We start from the raw sequence: 12500 nt of genomic DNA, 5'->3' as shown, positions 1-12500 counted from the left end.
CGGCAACGGAGCATGGACCACTAGCTCAGGGCGACGGAGCACCGACCACTCGCTTAGGGCGATGGAGCACGGACCACTCACTCAGGGAAACTCGAAGATCCGGATTCGGATCTTCACCAAAATTAAATCAATTCTTCCTTGTCTCACACCCAACATGCCTATCAAGTTTCATCCAAATCAGTCCCAAACTTTTTGAGATAACATGCAATATATCGTTTTTGGCCCTATCTCTCAATGGTGAAGAATCAGTTTAAAAATCCGAGTAGCCAGATCCAAGTCTTCAACAAAATCTAATCAGTTTGTCCTTGTCACACACTCAACCTGTCCTCAAAATTTCATCCGGATCAGTCCACAACTGTTTGAGATATCCTGCACACAAACAAACAAACAAACAGACATCAAGGGGTGAAAACATAACCTCCTTCACCTTCGGTGGCAGAGGTAATGAGTCATCTATCTATTAAAGTAGCCAGATTTCTCTGCTCCCTCTGCCCATCCATATCTGTCACGCTGCATCATTACAGCGTTATCTCTAACACGAGGCCTCTTTTGGCCCTGTACGTCCAGCACGCAACCCATCCCATCGCTTCCCTGATGGCAGTTGAACACAACCCATATATCCGACTCCATCTATCTGACGTCCGTAGGTGACGGGCTGAATGCCAGACGCGAGACGCTAGGTGTCAGGATGACGGATTCAGTAAGGTGGCGGTGTATTAAAACGGCGTTATATCTGAGAATTGCATTTTACAACTTGATTAAAAAAAAAACTAAAAAAAAAAACGTTGTGTTTCATCCCTGGGAACATTAAGCTAATTCGTAAAATAGTTTTTGGCGAACAAGTGTGTTTTGGGCTAAAATTAATTCTAGGTTGTTAGCAGCAAACAAAATGTTTCTGGAATAAAAACAATTGCACATATCAATTGTCAATTAACTGTATTACTGTACTGTAACATATATAAGTTCTGTTGTCCAACTACCATCAGCAAAGCGACAGGTTCAATATGCCAGTTAAATGTAAAATGACATTTCACGTAGAGCCATTTTAAAAAATGAGCCAAAAAGACACACACCAAATACTGCAGTGATTGTGCTAATTGATTATAAAAATTGGCAAAAACTTTTCCAATGAAATGATGAAAGATGCTATTTATACGTGTGCGAAGTTTCATGGCGATATCTGCATCAGAAATAGCCAATGATATTGTGAGAACGCAAAATACAGCACTTTACCTTCCACATTCAATTTTTATTTTTGGTATAAATGACCGAGGCTTGTGGAAGAGCTAGAACAGAATATAAAGGAATAAGATGGGAAGGGAGAAATGCCAACAGTAGAGTATAAGTGAGAGTGAGAGTGAGATCAAGAGGGGAGAGTGGGGGACACATGGCGATGAACAAGATGTATACAAGATGAATGACACACAGGAAGAAGAGAAAGGGAAAGGTGGGGGTGAAAAAGAAAAGGAACAAACCAACCAACAAACGAACAGAGGTGAGGAAGAGGGGAAAAAAAATCACAATAAACTGGAAAAAGGGAGTGCTTGGGAATATGGGGTCATTTGGGGAAGAAGAAGGATGGGGTTGGGTGAACTGAGATCATGGTAAACAGCTGTATTGAAGCCTTGGAGGGAAGAACGGGACTGCACAGATTGGGGTATGTTCCACAGGAGAGAGAAAAGAGGAACAAATGATAGGAGATGAACAGTGAGCCTAGATTTTTGGAGTTTAACAAGAAGAAGATTTCTGGCAGACTGTGTGCGCTGCAGACAGAAATCTGAGAGGGACAGAGCCAAGAGCGGGCAGAAGTCGTACGACCAAAAAGGAGGCAGTAAAATAGACACCACCAAGCTGTCTGTGATGTGAACGTAACAGGCCAAGACACTCAGCTACGACACAAAAGATCCCAATGATTTTGAAGGCCTTCCTTTCTACAGCATTAAGAAGGAAGGGAAAGGTATGAGGCAGGGGTGGCAGCCCAAAGGGGAGAGCAGTACTCCATCAAGCTGTGAATAAAGGCCTTGCAGGTTGTCAAAAAGTTCAGATTGGCAAAGGAAAGACCTTGCACAACGGATGATGCCCTGTATTAGCGGCTGGTTTTGGAATCCATCTTGGAAATATTGTCTGCCCAAGAAAGATCATGGCTGATGATGAAGCCCAAAAGTATGAGTGACTTAATCTCTTCAAATGGTTTGTTTAGGAAGTAAATGAGGGATTTGCCAGACAGTCCTTTCGAAAAGACAGGGTGATTGTGTGGGATTTGTCAGGGTGGAATGATATTCCAAGTGTTGGACCAGCTCTGGATTCTATCAAGGCCTGTAGTGAGGAAAGAGGCTGCTCCCTGGAGAAGGTGAAGGATGAGAAAAGATACATCAGAGGGTGGAATCATCAGCAAAGAGACGAGCAGGATTTTCCAGGGAATCAGAAATACCATTGATGAAGACGAGGAACAAGACCGGGCCAAAGACACTGCATTGGAGCACTCCAGCCTTGACAGGGAGAGGAGATGAAAAGATCCCATTAAGAGGTACACGCTGAATACCAGAATGAGGAATGCAAGAGTGGAATTGGCCTTATATGCCATAAGCAGCGAGTTCGGAGATCAAGATGGGTGCCGGACTGCAACAAATTGCTTGAGATATATTTGGAGAGATGCCCCTGATCTCATGTTTGAGATTGAGAACTTCCATCCATTGTTGGGAGAGTAGGAGCATGTCCAGGATAGAAAGACTGTGTCTGAAACCAAACTGATGACCTGAGATGAGGCCATGGAAGAATAACAATTTTATGTCAACTGCCACAATAGATTCCATGACCTTGCTCATAATTGCATGTAAGCGAATAGGCCTGTAGTTAAGAGCATCCATTTTTGCACCACGTTTGCGTATTGCAGTGATGCTGGCTAACTTTCAGGCAGACGGAAACTGACCCGAGAACCATCGAGTAAACAGAGAAGAAAGAGGATGAGCAAGAGCAGCAGAGCATATTTTTCAGACACGTGCACTGATGCCGTCTGGGCATGTTACAGATTCAGATTCGAGGTTTGACAAAAACCTCTCCACCTTCTCAAATGGGAAAGATGCAGTATCCAGGAGCAGTTAAATACGAGAGGGTTCGGTGTATAAAGTGAGCGGTTCGGTACACAAGATTTGGAAGCAAACACAGCATTGAGGCATTCGGCCTTCTCAAGAGTAAAGTCTGCTGTGGTGCCATTGGTAAATGAGGGAAGGGATGGAGGGGGAGCATAATCCAGAGACAGATGTGACAAGGAGCCACCCGGTCTTTCGAGAAAATGCGTTTGAGAGTCTGTTTTGCATTTCTGAGAACGCTCATCATATTTTCCCGCAACATAACTGCAAATGCAATCGTTATATATTTGATATCACTTTAAAGTTTGGTTTAGGAAATGTATAAATCTCAAAAAAAAAATCAAAATTGTCCACATCTGACTCATTTTGTTGTGGTACTGACCACGTATGTGCAAAGGATCCTCACCTGCTTGTTTTGTTCTAAATTCCTGTGCGATTCATTTCATGACGTACAGTAACATGGGGATCAGCATTCAAATTGCATGCAAATATCAGCAAGGTGGTCCTTTGCTGTGTTTAATGTTTTGCATATCTCCTTTTATCTGTTACGTTTTTGACAATGTTGACAAAGTTCATGATGAATGTGAAAATCTGGAAATAATATTTAAAGTGACAAATAACAGCAATTAAGCCATGACAGAGAGTCGTGAATAAAAGGTTATGGGAGGACATGAAAACAAAGCAGTTATGCGATGTGGAAGACAAAGTGAGTAAGAGCTATGAGTGAAATGGATGGCACTGACAGAAAATGGGGGAACATTACGTATCAATTATCTTACCAAGCCGTGGTATGAGTTGCTGAGAAAAGCAAGGAGAAATGATGGAAGGGAGAGCGGATGGCACATGTAGGGTGAGTCCGTCCGAAGATGCAGGCATGATGGGCGGGCATGGGGACGGGTATATGTTCATGCCTATGCATAACGCAGGCAAGTTTGCAGGGTAAGGGAGGGGTGTGAAAGAAAAGTAATGGGACAGATGGAAGAACAGGTTTCAGCACATGCAAGAATGGTAGCGAGTTCAGTTGTTATGTGCAAGAAATAAAAAAATGAGGTACAATTGTTTCTAATGCTCTTTACAAATCCAAATATTGAACACAATAAAAGACATTTCCATAATGTGCAGGTGTGACAGTCAACATATTTGTTCAGCAAACATAATCACTATAAATGAGGTAAAAAACAGAGGTATAAACGCATGCCTCCTCACACTTACTTTCACCGTTAATTAATTTATCCAGTGCTGTACACTTTTTCTTCTTCTTCTTCTTCTTCTTCTTCTTCTTCTTCTTTCGGCTGCTCCCGTTAGGGGTCGCCACAGCGGATCAACCCTATGATCCGCATAGTGATTTGGCACATGTTTTACGCCGGATGCCCTTCCTGACGCAACCCTGGTCGCCTCTTACGACACAGGGATATGGTACACCTATTTTAACCGGGGTATACACCGGCCCAGTATACTGGTACTCATTTCGCCGACCTCGGAAGGATGACAGGCTGAGTCAACCCCCTGGTGTATTAATTCAGTGGCCCAACGGGGCTTGAACTCAGGACCTTTTGGATCCCAAGCCGCTGCCCGAACCACTGCGCCAACACCAGGCTCGAGTGCTGTACACATGCCAAGCATAAACATAGATAAACTCGCGCACATATCAATCTAATGATGATTTTTGTGTAAGGTTTGTTTTCATCTGAATTAAAGTCATCCAATATTGATGAGCTTTTCACATACCATACACAGTGCTCTGCGAGAATGAATATTAAAAATAAAAATAAAAATCACCCCTGATTGTAAACAAACTTCATTTTTACAATTTGTGATGTGAACACAATCAAATGGATTACATACAAGTATATTAGTATTTGTCTTTTGGCATCATACAGTGCTTAAACTCATGACACCATTGTGTTTTTCATGATGGTGTTGCCTATTCCCATAAGAATGTCAAGCAGTCTGTCCCCCTTCAAAATTATTTTACACCTTCAACAGATACCTTTGTTTTCTTTAATATTTCCTCAGATCCACCCACACCTGCTTGACGTCTGCAAAGAGGCCGCAAGGCCCCAGGCGGTTTCCGCTGTTGTGATCCCACCTGCTTTCTAGGTAGTGGAGAGAGAATGGGGCTCTGGTTGGGCTCTTTTGACACGAACCACCTGCTTCTGTGGTCCGAGAAGATGACTCTGGAAACACAGGAGCAGGTGGGATTGTGTCAAAGGAGACCAACTGGGGCTCACGGCAGGTTCTGTGGATTCCAGGCGGGTTCCACTGAAGTCAACCTAACTGCTCCAGCGATCCACAAAAAGGACTCCAAGGGTCTGTGAGGAGGTCCCAGGGCCCCTGGACAGGTTTGATGGACCTGATCACACATGACGGAGAGGCAACGGGGTCCTGGGCAGGTTCAGCAGATGCCATGCCACCTGCTCCCAAAGTCTGTGAAGCGGTCCCATGAACGTGATCCTTGAAGCGGTCCCAGCGCCCCAGACAATTTTGGCGGACATGATCCTACCTGCCCCTGATGTCCACAAAGTGAACCCCGGGTGGGTTCTGCAGATGCCCTCAGTGGGTTCTGCATATGTGATCCCATATACTCCCAGGGTCTGCAAAGAGGCAATGTCAGGTGGGTACCAGGAACATGACCACACCTGCTCCCAAAGTCCACAAAGATCACATCCACAGGATAGCTCGGTGCCAATATTGTGTGATCACGCTCGTCCAAGAAAGCAGCAGAGGGAGTGGAGGGAGCAAGACTAGTATAGAGGTTGTAAAAAGAGATAGGTCACCAAACTGGTTATAATATGAGAGTGAAAGTTTTTGCACTTCTTTCTCATCATAGAAGAAGCCAATAACATTGAGCGATTTAGATTCTATAGAATGCAGGAGAGACAGATGTGAAGCAGCGGTGCCAGCCCATATTGGAGAGCAGTATTCTATTTGTAGCTCAAAGGAGTTTTGACTTTTGATTGACAAAAGGCTTTTACAGGCTGCGGGTAGTTATGATTTTTCAAAAAATGACAATGGAGCAAAGGAGGAAGCACAGTCAGTGGCTGGCTTTACTATATGGTTAACTCAGGAGAAGTTGTGGCTGATGCTGAGGCTGAGAAATTCAAGAGATTGAACCTCTTCCAGAGGCTGAGTATGGATGAGTTCATTAGACAACCTTTCCAGAGTAGTCGACACTGAGATTTCCCATTTGTTCCAGCATCTAATCAATTCCAATTCAACAGGGAGTGGTGCAGCTGCTATCTGCCTGTTGATGGGATGGGTGTACTATTTGGAACAATGTGGAGCGAGTTGCAAAAAAAACGAGAAGAAAGAAGAGGAAAAAAAAAGAGGAGAGAAAAAAAAAACAATTTGTTTATAGTAACTAGAAGGGCACATGGTAGAGCGCAGACCTCCACCACGTAAAGGCTGATCCACGAGAACATATCGGGTCCATTACATTTTTGAAATATCATGCTACACACACAGTACTATACCGTTTTTGGCCCAACATCTCAATGGTGAAGAATCACTTTTAAATTTAAACAATTCTCGTATCCAGATCTGGATTCGGATCTTCATCAAAATCAAATCAATTTGTCCTTGCGACACACCCAACGTTTCAACCAAGTTTCGTCCGAATCCGTCCAGAACTTTTTGAGATATCGTGCTACATATCATTTTTAGCCCTATCTCTCAATGGTGAAGAATCACTTAAAAAATTCTCGTATCCGGATCCGTATTTGGATCTTCACCAAAATCGAATCAATTCGTCCTTGCCACTCACCCAAAATGTCCACCAAGTTTCGTCCGAATCCGTCCACAAAACCTTTTGAGATATCGTGATATATATTAGTTTAGCCCTATCTCTCAATGGTGAAGAATCACTTAAAAAATTATAGTCGTCGGATCCAGATCAGGATGTTCACAAAAATCTAATCAGTTCGTCCGTGTCACACACCCAACCTGTCCACAACTTTTTGAGATATCCTGCACACAAACAGACAGACAGAAAAGGGGTGAAAACATAACCTCCTTCACCTTTGGTGGTGGAGGTAATAATAATAATAATAATAAAAAATACTTCGTTTAAATACTTCTTTTGTTTGCATGCAGTATATGGCACCTCCTTCCCCTTCCCCCATTCAGATTGGATCTGTGGCCTGAGACAGATTTGTTCGGTCTGGTGTTGATGTAGGTAGGCATGATGAGTAGGCATGATGGGCCGAATGGCCTCCATCTGAGAACGTAGGCATGATGGGCCGAATGGCCTCCATCTGCATCAAAGTTCCTTGTTGTTCCTTGTTTTCCAGAGCATCGGAGAGGTTCTTTATGTATACGAGAAACAAGAAGTGAGAAAGTAAGGTAAGAAGGTGGCCTTGCGTGCCAGAAGCGAGCTTGGCAAACAGAGCAGGATTCCAGTCTGTGTTAAATGTCTGAGATATGTTTGGGGAGAGTTTTGACCTATTGTTGAGATTTAGGACCTCTGACAAGAGAGAAACAGCAGCATATCTACAAATGAATGACCAAGACAGAATCTGTGACTTGCTGGTTTTCAAAAAGAAAATTTCCAGTGGAAACATTCAAAATCACATCCAAATCTTGGGGTTATCAAAAAAGAAAACTTTTGTCCAACATTGAAAGACCTACCAAGATTTCTGAAATGATAATTTCATCTTCTATTATATGAATGAACACAACTCGTATCTCTTATCCACATCATGCCTTGATTGTGAAGATTTGATAAAAGGTCCAAAACTTTTCCCCCTACTTGGTTCAAGGGATTTTGCGGCAATGATGAATAGCATTTTAGTGCCCGTTTCAAGTTGCTCAAAGGTCACTAACAGCTAACAAATTGTGTAGACTGACATCACATGGAGGTAGGACCAGGCAAGGCAAGGAGATTACTGCCTACCTGAAAGTCATTAATAAGCCAGCTGAGTTATTGCTAACAATGCAGTAGTGACATGGTAATTCACTTGAGACCATCTTAATGTTCACGTTTGAATGGAGACCATTTTTTGAAGTTTTGAACAAGTGACAGGCCTACTCACGCTCAGCTTTTACAATTTACTCTGGAGGCACCCAATAACTTTAGGTGGCTACTGGAGACATCACTGAACCATTTGACCCTGCTGTTACCATCTTATTGGCTGGTTATATGTATGTATATGTACAACGTCCATCTAAAAAGTAACGGGACTGAGCCTGCTGTGTGATCCACTTACACAACTTGAATGAATGAGTTGCGTCACAGTCTTTCGCAACATTCCAGCAATATATATGATTGGTGATGGTTGACTGCGCTCATTGTGTGATTTTCTACAGGTCTTGCTTTACACGTTGTCTCATCTGAATCGTCGCGCTATGAGTCGTGAGCAGAGAGCCAATCTGAAGTTTCTTGCCAAGCTTGGCAAAAACACCTTCCGAATCCTTTGCAATGCTGCAATAAATCTACGGGGAAGAAACGATGTCACGTACACGTGCATTTGAATGGCAAAAGAGGTTCAAAGAGGAATGGGAGGAGGTTGAAGACGATCCACGGTCTGGAAGACCTTCAACAAGCAGAACGGCGGACAACATTGAGCGTGTGAAGCAGATGGTGCACGCAGATCGTCGACTCACGGTGCGGATGATTGCTGAGGAACTTTCCATTAACAAGCACACTGTCTGGAGCATCATCACTGAAAATCTCGAAATGCACAAGGTGTGCGCAAAAATGGTCCCCATTATCTGTCAAGACATTATCCCACTGTCCCACTGTCAAGACATTATCGAACGGCTCGAGGACGATCCAGACCTGCTCAGGAGAGTCATTACTGGCGATGAATCGTAGATATTCGAATACCATCCTGAGACCAAACGGCAGAGTCGTCAGTGTAAAAGTCTGGCATCACCAAGACCAAAGAAAGCAAGGATGTCGAAGTCGAAGGTCAAGGTGATGTTCATCGCGTTTTGTGACATCAAGGGCATCGTCCACTTTGAGTTTCCACCACAGCGTCAAACAGTGAATCTCTCTCTATCGAGTGCAGCCTGTGGCTGCTGGTTGCATCATTGGTTGGGAGGCGGCTTTTGCCGCTGATGCAGTATCACCCTTACCAGAAAACTGGCACTCATTTTGCCGACTTCGGAAAGATGACAGGCTGAGTGAACCTCCTGGTGTGTATTAATTCAGTGGCCAACGGGGCTTGAACTCAGGACCCTAGGATCCCAAGCCACCACCCTAACCACCAAGCCAACACCAGGCAAACAGTGAATCAATATGTGTACAAGGATATCCTCTGGCAACTCATGAGATCAGTCCGGGACAAGAGGAGGGATCTGTGGGAGAACAACGCCCGGGTGCTCCACCATGACAACGCCCCTGCTCACAGTGCCCTGAGCATCCGACAGTTCCTGGCAGAGAGGAGCGTGCCAACTCTGGAGCAACCCCCGTATTCATCAGACTTGGCCGCTTGTGATTTTTTCCTGTTCCTCAAGCTCAAGGGAGTAATCAAGGGGACCCGATTTCCTGATGTGGCGGCCATCAAAAGGGCCATGACGACGGAGCTCCAGAGGATTCCAGGAGAAAGCTTCTGGGGGTGCATCGAAGCGTGGAAGAAGAGGATGGACAAGTGTGTGAGACTGGAGCGAAACTATTTTGAAAGGGACAAGCTGTGATTTCAATATATATTTTAGAGCAACCCCATTTTTCCAGTTTGTACTGAAATTTAAGCAGTTTAATGTTTCAGTGTACTCTGAAATTAAAGCATAGAACAAATAATTGCAGATAAAAAATAAATCATGGAATCGTTTTGTTGAACAAAATTTAATCTAAATTTTTGACTCGTCAAAGTAGCCACCTTTTACAGATATAACAGCCGAACATACTCGTGGCATTCTTTCTACAATGGAAATCAAATATTGTTCGGAAATTTCTTCCCAACACTGTTGCAGAAGTTCCCACAAATGTGTTGCACTTGGAGGTTGCTTTGCTTTCACCCTTCTGTCCAGTTCATCCCAAACCAGCTTGATTGGGTTTAAGTCTGGAGACTGTGCTGGCCAGTCCATTATTTAAAGCCAACCGTCTTGTTCTTTTCTTCTAAGGTAGTCCTGACAGAGCCTGGAGGTATGTTTTGGGTCGTTATCTTACTGTGCGATGAACCCCTGACCAACTGGGTGTAGACTAAAGGGTATTGCATGGCGCTGCAAAATGCTGTGGAAGCCCTTTTGGTTCAGGGTGCCAGTCACTCTGTGCAAGTCGCTGACTGAATCCAGCAAAACAGTCCCAGATCATCATGCTTCCTCCTCCATGTTTGACAGTTGGTATCACACACTGAGGTACAATCCTTTCGCCGACTCGACGGCATACAAAAACCTTGCGTGATGAACCGAAGATTTCAAATTTTGATTCATCGGTCCACAAGACCTTCTTCCAGTTTTCAGGAGTCCACTGATGGTGCTTCATGGCCCAGGCAAGCCTCTTTTTCTTATTTTGCCATCTTAGCAATGGCTTTCTTTCTGCCACTCGACCTGTCAAACCTGCAGCTCAAAGTCTTCTCTTCACAGTTGAAACTGAGACTTCCTTACTCCGACCAGTGTTAAGCTGTGCTTGAAGCTGCTGTCCTGTGAGCCGCCTATCACGCAAGCTGTTGACTCTCAGAAACTTGTCTTCTGATTGTGTTGTGGCTTTGGGTCTGTCAGACTTCTTCCTGTCAGAGTTTCCTCCAGTTTCCAAGTGCTTTTTGATGGTGTGGGAAACTGTACTCACTGACACCTTGGCTTCTTTGCAATTTCTCTGAAGGAAAGACCAACACTTTTAAGGGTTATAATAGTCTGTCTCTCTTCCTTTGTTGATTGTCTTTTTCTCGGCATTATGATAGCAATATACTACTTCCTGCAGTGCAATATTGTCCAAATAATGCTTCAGAGGGTGTAGCAACACAGTCTGTTCCAACACTGCTTTTATACAGAGGGTTTGTAACTAATCAACAAACGTTGAGACACCTGTAGGAATTGTTTGCATCAACTTTCAAGGCTTAATTTACTTCCATTGCTCCAGAACTGCTGCAGTTGCTAACCCATTACTTGTTCCCTGAAAAGTAATGCGTTTTTAAAAACTGAAATTTACATTTTTTTTCAATTTTTGGGAACCGAAACTTTTTTTTTTAAACCTCTGACAGTTTACCGCTTAGCTTTGTACCATTTCAAGTTATTCACTGGACTTGAACTGCTTAAATTTCAGTAAAAACTGAAAAATGGGGGTGTTCTAAAACTTTCGACTCGTCGAGTATATATGTAAACTGTATATGTATGTGTGTGTGTGTATATATATATATATATATATAGTTACGGCTGTGGAAATTCGCAGAGCACCATATAGGTCCTCAGATCAGTTATGTCGATAAGTCTGTGTTCAGATAGATTTCCCCACCGATGTTTAACGGGCAATTATTCATGTGCAGGGCTGTGATCTTTGAGTTAGCCGTTTTTGTTTTACTATCGTTATTTTGGATCAACCGCGATTACTACCACCATAAAGCACCACCAACCACAACAACCACGATCACCACAACCACCTTCTCGTCAACCGCCACAATCCCCACAGACAACAAACAGCCGCCTTCACAACAACCACCTTAACCACCACCACCAGCCACACCACCCTCACAACCACCACAAACACCAGACACACCACCATCAAGACCACCACAAAACGCCAGCCACTCCACCATAACGCCAACCACACCACCACCGCATTTCCACCTCAGCATGGTTGCGAGAAGCCTGGCATTCATCGGGGGAGAACGGACGACGGCCTCACCCCTCCCCCCCCCCCCAACGACAAACACGTGCGGAAAAGACGAAAGCTATGAAGACATAAAAGAAAAGCCCCGATTCGGCGAGGAAAACGCCCTGCTTCTGGAAGCTTCGCACGCGTGCTGGAAGGGAGAGGGGGCGAAAGGGAGGGCGAGGCGCCGTGAAGATAAAAGGGCGCGCTGAACGCAAGGTCGGCTGCTGGAGGTTGTGAGGTGTGTGGAGGAGAGGCAAGAGTGTCGTGTCGGAGTTGTGGGCAGTGTGTGGAGCCGCGGTAGTGAGCTGGAGAGAGAGAGGAGCGCAGCGGAGCCAAGGTGCGCGGCCTGCCGTACCGTGCCTTACCTTGGGTCGTTGGAGAGGGGACGTCAAGGGTCGCCCTAGCAAGTCACCACGAGGGTGAAGGTAGCCAGCCCGGTCTCTCGGAGCCTTTGCGGTCTACACAGCTCCGTGTTTATAAAGACCCCAAGAGGTCTAGTCTCCCCCTCGTCTGTCCTGGGGTTTTTCCTTTGTTTCTTTTGCGTGAATGTTGTGGCGCCACGTCCGTAAGTAGAACTGTCGATAAGTGACTGTACATAATAAATAGACGGTGGTAGCTCTTTGTCTTGCTCGCGTCTTGTCCCTGCCCCCATTCATTGCACG

General features: G+C 44.6%; 1 protein-coding gene across 9 annotated transcripts in view; it reads right to left on the bottom strand.

The window, feature by feature from the left end:
• The window catches only part of PBRM1 (polybromo 1), a 256688-nt gene that overhangs the window by 18247 nt on the left and 225941 nt on the right, over nt 1-12500 (bottom strand). For 7 of the 9 annotated variants that reach the window (XM_085898354.1, XM_085898359.1, XM_085898355.1 and 4 more), the window contains exon 27: nt 3869-4000. The exons of the other annotated variants lie outside the window; for them this stretch is intronic. In XM_085898354.1, coding sequence (XP_085754480.1) covers nt 3869-4000 — 132 coding nt within the window. The remainder of the gene's footprint in view (nt 1-3868; nt 4001-12500) is intronic. 9 annotated transcript variants of the gene reach the window in all.

This window comes from Eptatretus burgeri, chromosome 10 (genome assembly GCF_056783735.1).
Source record: "Eptatretus burgeri isolate ZD-2024b chromosome 10, Ebu_testis_v1, whole genome shotgun sequence".
In the NCBI taxonomy this organism is placed as follows: Eukaryota; Metazoa; Chordata; class Myxini; order Myxiniformes; family Myxinidae; genus Eptatretus; species Eptatretus burgeri.
Note: the sequence above shows the minus strand (reverse complement) of the source record. Positions and strands in the feature narration are given on the sequence as shown.